At 46.6% G+C, this 9382-nt stretch overlaps 1 protein-coding gene across 2 annotated transcripts in view; it reads right to left on the bottom strand.

Annotated features, from left to right (window-relative positions):
- Window positions 1-9382, bottom strand: part of INPP5A (inositol polyphosphate-5-phosphatase A) — a 179792-nt gene that overhangs the window by 156477 nt on the left and 13933 nt on the right. For both annotated transcript variants that reach the window (XM_026851240.1, XM_026851239.1), the window contains exon 3: window positions 8895-8982. In XM_026851240.1, coding sequence (XP_026707041.1) covers window positions 8895-8982 — 88 coding nt within the window. The remainder of the gene's footprint in view (window positions 1-8894; window positions 8983-9382) is intronic.

Here is a 9382-nt window from a genome sequence, read left to right as displayed (position 1 = left end):
ATGTGTATAAGAGACAGCCCCAGCCTCCCCCACAGTGGCCACGGCTGTTCCTCCTCGCCGGGCCCTTCTGGCGGAGGCACTGCCACAGAGCTGAGGGCGGGCAGCGGCGGAGCCGCCAGGCCCCGTTTGCTTGAAATGGCCTCAGCTCCCGGAAAATTCCCAACTGAAACACCCACACGAGGCTGGTGCCGCCAGTGGGGCGAGTCGCGCGCCTTGGGGATACCTGCCCAAGCAACCAACAGCCGCCGCACACCTCGCTTACACGACAGCTATAGATTAACAGGGAAGAGAGTTCATTTTAGCCCCGCTTTCCCAAAAGCAATTAGAAAAGCCTTGTAATTTTTAAAAGCTTAGAAACAGTTAATTTCCCCTTGTGTTCAGATACTGTCGTCTATAATTTAATTTCAGATATTTCAGCTGATTTTTAGACACAGCGTCTCTACAAAAAACAGTTATAATAATTCTTGACAAATAATATCATGGTCTTTCTAAACACATAGTCTGTTGCATGGCTGTAGTATGAAATTGTGAATGTAAGAGCCACAGCCCATAGAAAATGCAATTTCATATAAACTGTACATCCACAGCTAATACAAACAGTATTATGATTCAACATATAAAGAAGCTGCTATACCACCAATTTCCTGAGCACTAGCACATTTGTAAACAGCAACTGACCCAAGACTGCATTACTGGGCTACTGATCTGTGAAATTTCTCACTCTTTTGTAATTATTTCTCCTCTTCCAATTATATAGAAGTGTCAGAAAGCAGGTGGAAGATAAGCCATGTATTTCCTCACAGCAAGAAGAACTACAGATGTCTTATGGATTTGTTTCAAAAATGCATAGAAAAAAAGACAAGTCAAAACTAGAGAAAGGTACTGCTGTGGCAACACCTTTCAGATCCCATTTCCCATCCAGAAGAGATTGGAAGCGATCACCTGACAGCCGACTTAGTTCCCTAAGAAATTAAGTGGGAGATTTCATTTCAGGTGGTTGTAAATACATGTCCATGTCACAGAATGACAATACTTACACAACCATTTTTTTTCATGACTTTGTCAGAAGCAGTAGGATTAACTTCTACATTCATCAGCTCAACTTCATGAACTCATTTTTTTCAATTAAAAAAAGATAAAAGCTAATGAAGAGGTCAAACTTTTGATGCAGGTTTCCGAAAGTTCCCAACCATGTACTTCATCAAGAGCCCTCAAAAACCAGGAGGCTGCAATGGAAAGCGATTCTGTATTGTGATGAACAAGATGAGGAAGGAGGCTCTGCTGGAAAGGGTGCAGAAGCAAGGGAGTCTCTCCGGGTGCTCCACCAAGCGCGGGAACAAATCTAATCGCTGAAAGACATTGCCACCACGAGGCTCCCTCTGGCTTTGCATCACTGTATTTCCCTACAGAGCTTAAATCCTTTTTTTTTCGTTTCACATTTTCTACCACATGCAACTCACCAGAAGGCACTTCTGTGCATGGTTATAGATTTGCTTCTGGCATTTTAGGGGAGTTTATGGGGAAGACTAACACAGCTTTCAAATGGTTTTATTCCTCCTAGTCCCACCCATGAAGTGGAATTAGCAGAAAGTAAAAAGCAAGTATCCAAGCATCAAGCACCCACAACAAACCGAGTGCTCCACTGCTGAGGGGCTCGCTGCCCGCCGCCTGCCTCCCGTTCCACTGCAGGGCCTCCCTGGGTGGCCACCGCAGCCCACCAGCCTGAGCACCAATGAAAAAAAAAAACCAAAGAACTTACACTATAAGATTTGACGAGCTTGACATATTTTTCAAAGATATCATTATAAAGCCAAACTCAAACACAAAATAAAATTCCATGGGAAGGAGAGGAGGGAAGAAACAAGAAGGTGGAAACAGGCTCATGTAATTAGCAGACGAAAATTCAAGCCAAGACTACAGTAAAGGATAAGCCTGGCAAAAAACCCTGCACTCTGGACTCTGCTCTGGGCAGAGGCCACGCTGAGGCAGAGCTACAAATTTAAGCCCATTACCCACACCCCGGCGGTGCCAGAAGTCCCGTTCTCAGCCTGCCCAGCACGGTGCTGTGCCACAGCCAGGGCACGGGGCATGAGAGATGTGGGACAGCGGGGACAGCGGGCTCCCCCCACAGCGGGGACAGCGGGGCCAGGCAGCCCCAGCAATGCAGAGTGGTGCTTCAGCTCCACCTCCTGGGGAAAATCTGCCTTTCTGCAAAACCTGAAAATTCCTTAAAATTGTTAATGGAGAAATGGGCTGAGAACTAATCAGGCATGTGAATTCCCCCAATATTCAATTCAATTATGTCTCTCTTCCTAAATCATCTTTTTTATTTAACAAAACTCTAAATTGCCACAGCTAATAAGCTCAGAAGAATCAGCGTACACCATTCATTTCTGGGAACAGGCCGATATTTTCTAAGACCCATTAATAACTATGACAGGATTTATGTACAAGATAAATTCAATTCAATTTCCTTTTTCAATTAATGGCCAATTATTCGAACTCAGCTCAACCAAAAATATTACTCAAATATCATTAATCTAACAAAAATTAACTTTACTATTCTCTCGGTAATGAGCAGATATAATTTTAAGGTAAAATAACACACTTGAATAAAGCGTTGTCCGTGTGCATTTTGAGGGCCACTGCTCACCACGGGGGCCCTCCCGGTCTCAGCAGCTCAGGTCATTATTATTAAGGACAACGACAAGCAAAGGTCTCTCCTAGATGCTACTGTAGGCCACCCAGTGCTTTATCCAGCTTAGCTGAAGAGCCATTTTACATCTAAAAAACTGCCGGTACAGAGCGCAAGTAGAGACAATCGGGGAGCAGCAGCAGCATAACCCTTTTCTACGTGTTATGGCAACGCATGTACTCCCTTACCTGGCGTTTCGTCGTGTTCCACAGAGGCTGCCCTCTCCCTGCCCCGCGGGGGTGCCGCCCGCCCCGGGCAGCACTGGGCGCTGCGCAGCCCCACCACCCGCGCCCCTGCCCGCCGGCACTGGGAGGGGGGGCCGGGCAGGCAGCCCCCGTGACATGCAGCTCCCCTACTCCACAGCGAGGATCTGGGGCCCGTTGAAGAGGGGGTGCAGTGGCAGCCCCCAAACGTTTTCTAGAGAGCCGCTTGTCAGCAGGCCCGCGGGCGCTCCGCGCTGACCCAGGCCTTTGTTCTCTTGAGCAGCACAAGCATCCCAGCATCGGTCACCCACCCATGGGCCGCGCAGGGCCGGGCAGAGCAGGGTGAGAAGAAGGGGCTGTTATCTGCTGTGTTCTCCATCAGTAACCCACCTTTGTCCATCTCCTGGGTGATTCTTTAAGGGAAGTTTCATTTCAGTAATTATCTCACCAAACTTGGACTTCAGAAGGCAGCAGCCACGTGAGTGCAGCATCCTCTCCCCTCCCAATTTATCTGTATTAGCACATAAAATAGCATTTGCAGCTTATAGCGCCGGTGTTGTTTAAACACATCATCCTAATGTCAGCAATGATAGTTTCAAAAAGTATCTTTCTTTTTGTTTTTTAATTTGAAAATGAATCAGCTACATGACGAGCTAACTGCAGTGCCATCCATCCTTACTAGGAGAAGAAAGCCCAGCTCTGGTGCATCAGCTGTGCTGCCCGACACAGCCCAGCAGCGTCTCCTCATCACAAAGTTATCTGCCGGGCTGAGCAAGCATATGGGCCCTTGAGGATTCTCTTTATTTTTCAAAAATAAATCTATACTGAGAAGTGAAGCACCTACCCTACCGTGCAGATGCTTCTGCAAACAAGCGAGTGCTGTAACGACCACCCAGCTCCATACACCTCCTCAAGCCCTGGAGGCATGAGCTTGCTCTCAGAGATCTGCTTTGCCAGGAGTCCTCAGGATCTGACTTACTGCAATCAAGATTCTCTCTCCACCTAAATTCAACACAGCAAGTATGCTTTAAGCTATGCAGATGTTTCTTCTGCCTTCTTTTAACAATGAAGAAAAAAAAAAAAAAAAGAGTATTTGTTAAGCAATATAAAACCTTAATTGAATATTCCAGAAATCAATAAATACAGGGCACCAAACAAAACTAGCTTTGATCTAACTACAATTAAAAGTGTCACTGATTATACTGACATGTTTTTGTATAAAAATAATTGAGGATTTGATGAAAGCATCGTTTCTGGCTGCTATTTAGCTTCAGTACGAATGCTCTTATTCCAGAATAAAAGCCCCTTACTCACAACTAACTAAAGCTATTTGAGAAGTATCGACAAGTGAAAGTTCATCAAGCCCAACTACTTTTGAGTAACTCTTCACCCAGAAAAGCATCACAATTTATCATTTACCCTTTACATGAAATACACCAAGTACAGTAAAATTAACAGAGAACGTAACTGCCAGGATGTTGGTAAAAATCAATACAGCTGCAAATACCTGCTTTTTTAAGAGTGAAGTCCACTGGGTATACTCACAAATAAATAAAACAAGTGTACTGAATTTCTCAGCTTCTCAGACTTTTACCTATTTCAGTCTTCTTAGATCTGTCTTCTCTCTTCACTAGTTATACATTCTCTAAAAGAAACTAATATCTACCTTCTAGATTACATTTTGTATGACAAAAAAGGTATCATGGTTTTAAACGGAGATTTACAAGAGGCTGAATTTTAAAACACTCAGGCTATTTGAGTATCTGAAGCACATGAGTCAGTTTGCCCACACTGGTTTTGCTATCAGTGTTTCCAGTCACAACTGGAACAGCATCAGAGCCACCTGTTTAGTTAATCTGAAAGTTCTGGGAAGCCATCATTACGCTTGTGAAGGCTGTCACCCACAAACCCCATTCATAACTGCTGGGAGCGCTGTCACATTCCCAGAGCTGATAAGCATCAGCTCTAATGTACCAGCTTTCTGCCAAGAGATTAATCCTTGGATCGTTTTTCAATTTTATAAAACTGTGCATCTCTGCAGCGTGACATGAACTGCTTCACCCACGTGCATGTGCACTGCCCCAGGTCCCTGTGAAGCCTCTGCTGCTCTTTAACACTTGGCCTTGTGCAGGCTGAGGTCAGGAGTCGCTGCCCAGAGGTGCCTCTGCCCCTCAGAGAGCGAGCTGCCCTCCCCCGGGCCCTGCCACGCTCCCCCGGGCCCGACGGGCGCTGCTCGCCCCGGCACGGGGCTTCTTCCAGGGACGTCTCCTTCACCAGGCTGTGAGGGGACAGGTGCCCACAGTGCTTCATCCTGGGCCTAGGGCACAACTGAACCAACCAGCAGAACCACGCTTTTCTCCCTTTGCTGCGACACCTCCCCCCTCTCCCCACAAATTCCAGATCTACACCCAGCCTGTTTTACACTGGATTTAGTATATGTTACCACGAATGACAAGTGCCTGCTCTTAAACTCTGTGTCTGGGATGACACAAAATGAACCATTCTGATCCTCAATCCACAATGAATTATGAGAGTTTTTAAAACCAAGTCACCAGACACACCTCGTTATGACACTGTCTGTCTGCTTCTCAACACTCCGATGACATGTGCGCCCCAGGTTGCGGGGAGCTGGGAGGGAGGCTGCGTGCTGGAGGGCAGGCTGCTGCAGATGTGCTCTCACACCTCACCCACACTCCTCTCGCAGCCAAGCGGAGTAACTACGGGCAGCAGAGTCTGACTGAGCTTTGTGGGAGCCAAGCCAAGGAAAGCCTTACAGAAGTGATGCCAAAACTGCTAGGGAAGGAGACATGAGACAGCAGGGGTAAAGGTTAGCCAAACGGCAACGACTTGGGCTTCTCCATTTGTAAAGAATATAGCATTATACAACAATATATGTGATAAATGTTTGTACTTCGAAGATGGAGAGGTAATAATACAGTAACTACAAGGCCACCATCTGCTGCCCATTTTGCACCTTAGAAGGGATGGAAAAAAACTACAGAAGCTAAAGGCCTTTGCAATCAAACAGAACTAATGAGGAAACGGGGAGATGCATAGCATCATCCGAGCCAAACCATGCTGGAGATAAGACTAAAACTTTACCCTAAATGGACACACCACAGTGGTGAAATCCCCGTTCAGATAATCGTCCAGTGCATAAATTCTGTGCACACAAAGACTAAGCTGAAGAGCTGTCAGGTCAAATCACACGTGTAAAACACATTTCTTTGAATCTGATTCATGACAGTACTCTCAGGAACTATGCATGAGGACTGTCATCACTGAGAGCCAAAAAGGAGACTATAAGAAGTCAAGAGGTTAAAAAACGAATAATGAAGGTGCCTCTTCTCTCCTTTCTAGGATTTCTGGCTTTGGTTCTAAGCCACAACTACTGTAACAAGGAAGGTATAAAATATTCCTCTAGTACACAGAATTTTCTCCTGATGGTAGCAATATAAAGAGTAATCAAATCATCGCTCATCTTTTGGTTTTTCCCCTTTTCCACACTGAACTGACCCAGCTCTAAAAGGTTCTTTCAGGCTGGAAAGAATGACAGACAGAAAAAAAAGCCAGAAACATCATTCCATGAGTCACCTCCATCTTTTCATCACACTTTTAAAAATTCTGATTTAAGAACTGGATGCCAGAACACCCATGCTGCCTTCGCTGTGTCTGTATATGGAGGCAAAACCACCATCTGTCTTACACTCTGTCCCCACCAGCGACACTTTGAAGGATCGCTGTCCTTCCTGAGCTGCAGCACTGCAAGGGGAGCTCGTTTCTAGTTCGTCCCACACAACCTCTAAATGCTCTCCAGAACGGCTCCACACAGACAGGGAGTCCCCTCTCTGCTGGAGACACCTTGCCAACATGCAGGGCTGCTGCGCTCGTCGTTATTTCCTGGGTCCATCAGCAGTGCTTTTGCCCTCACTGCCAGGTTACAGCCGAGCCTCCGCCCGAAGAGATCGTGGGAAGTACCTTCCCTCCCGCGGTCACCTCCCGCTGCGGCGGAGGGAGCTGCTCCCAGCCGTGCCACGGCGCCCTGCTGGGCCCTGAAGCCTTATTTACAAACAGCCCCTCACGATGGGCTGTGTCAGACCTTTACCAACCTGTTCTGTGTCTTTATGGTTAAGAGTACAACAGAGAGGAATTTAATCAAATCATAAACACGTGTGTTTGCTTAGACCATTTTCCATGGAAAATAATACTGATACAAGCAAGTCTTTTCTTTCTTTTATTTACAGAGTATGTCAACAGAATTTCTTTTTCCAGGAAGGCCTAGCTTTAGCAGATACGGGATGACAAGAAAGAGATATGCAAAGTAGTATTTATGACAGAAAAGGGAGAATTATAAAGGTGGTTGGGGAATACTGCAAGAAAACACAGTGCCTAGAAAGTAATGCTAGTACGTGAAACAAGAAACTAGGAACTCTGGAAAATACAGAGTTCTTCAGAGACACAAACAGCACGTGCTCTACATCTAGGATTGCTGTCAACCTCTTTAAAAGCCATTTATCCACCACAGTGGCATCAAGAATAAATGTATCTCATGTTAAATAACTTCAATACTTTAAAGTATTTTGACCATCTTCAAAAAAAAAGTTATCAGTATTTTGTTATAGGTTATGTTACTCTTCTATCCTGTGTTTCCCAAACGAAAATCACAGATGATTACCCCTTTTTCCCAATAATCACAGAAAAGTCTAGGTCAGACGGACCCCTGGAGATTGGTCTGACCCTCTGCTGAAGGCAGCTGAGGCCACGCAGAGCCCCCAGTAGCTCTTCTCACAGCATCAGGAGGTGCTGGCTGAGGCTCCTGGCTGCAGGCCCCCTGCAGCCCTGCGGCGGGACCCCGCGGGCTCTTTGCCAGCGAGCAGGCTTACCTGGGCACAGTTCTGAGCTGTGAGCCACTCAAACACACAGTTCTGTCCCACCACCACTTAGGCTACCAGGGCTTTCTGAATGCCTACAGCATACAGCTTTAACATTCCTGATGTGAGACTTGTCCCGCTGAGGCTCAGTAAAGCTGATAATTTTGTTTTTCTCCTCTTTGATGAGAAAGAGAAAAAAAATCCTGATCTCTCTCCTCCAGTTCCATGTTACCTGTACTCCTATGCTGAGTCCTTAAAAACTGAATAAATAAATAAAAACCTTTCCAGGTTCTTATTCCTCTAGGTTCTATGGCACCCAGCTGGGATGTATGTGTGTGCTGGGGAGGTGGTTTCCCCTGGTTTGAACTGTGTGTCCTGGTCAGTGCTGCCGGGCAGCACCCGCTCATGCAGGGGGAGATGAGGCACCAGGAGCCACCGAGCAGTGTCTGGAGGGAAGAGGAAGCTGCTCTCCTGGAGAGAGGTGAGATGTCGCCGACTCACCTCTAAAGGACTGTTGTTTCTCCTGCAATCTAGCAGCCATCGCCTAACACACAGCAGACCTGTTCACACACTGCACAGCCCCAGCAAGAGCTGCACAATCACTTCTGCTCTGCGTAAAGGCAACGCCGCACATGTGCTTTTACATCTACCTACAGATCACTCACGTACTACTGGAAACTTGTGCTCTGGCTCTTCTCACAATCCCACAGGTGAGTGAGTCTGTGAATCAGCTTGAGGGATTTGTAACACAAGTCTTAAACACTTGCCAAGCCCTGTCATCAGCTAATCACACTCCAGAGCTGCCACCGCCTTGGCCTGTCAGACAGTAACACGTGTCCTTGAAGGGAAGGCAGTTCTGATACAGGAAGGTTAATTGTTAGAGGAAAAAAAAAAACAACTTAGACAAGAGAAAAGACTTTCTGTGTGTTCTGATATTCTACTGATTTTTAAATGGATGCACTTCTGTGAAACCAGTACATGTTCTACAAAATAAATGCTCTAAATACGCGATCCTCATCATGCTGGGAATGACTGACATCCCCACAGCAATCAAAAACCCCCACACAGTTTAACGGAAGAAATTCGCCATTTGCTGAACTGAACTTGTGAAAAAAAGAAGTTTACCGTAAAATGTTCCTGTGATTTATAGTTCTCATCCAGGTAAACTCGAGCTCTGTTGTAGTCTTTCATTGCATCACTCGATAACAATTCTCTAAAAAAGAAAGAGATTAAAAATATGAAGGGTGGTGCAAAGGTACTGTGTGGCTGTAGCATTGTTCCCTGCTCTGTAACTCCCCCAGTGCCACCCAAAGGCCTCCATCGCATTTTGGTGTGCATTTCAGGGATAAAGTCTCCTGCGTTGCCCGCACCACCTGCACTTCCCACACCAACCGTGAAATTCCCGAGCGCCGTTTGGACACGGCTGAAGAACTCAAGACTCTGAAGGCCACAAAATCTCACGAAATCGGGTGGTTCCTGCTAAAGGCCCCGTGGTCTCAACTTTAGCCCTTTCCCTTCCCGGAGGGTCCGTCGCAGGGGAGGGGGCTCTCGCCTCGGCGGGGACGGCGGCTCCGGGCCGGGCCGGGCGGCTGCAGGCCGCGCCCCTCCTGTGC

The sequence above is a fragment of the Athene cunicularia genome (genome assembly GCF_003259725.1).
Source record: "Athene cunicularia isolate RWA chromosome 6 unlocalized genomic scaffold, athCun1 chr6_part1, whole genome shotgun sequence".
In the NCBI taxonomy this organism is placed as follows: Eukaryota; Metazoa; Chordata; class Aves; order Strigiformes; family Strigidae; genus Athene; species Athene cunicularia.
This window is presented reverse-complemented; position numbering and strand designations above follow the sequence as displayed.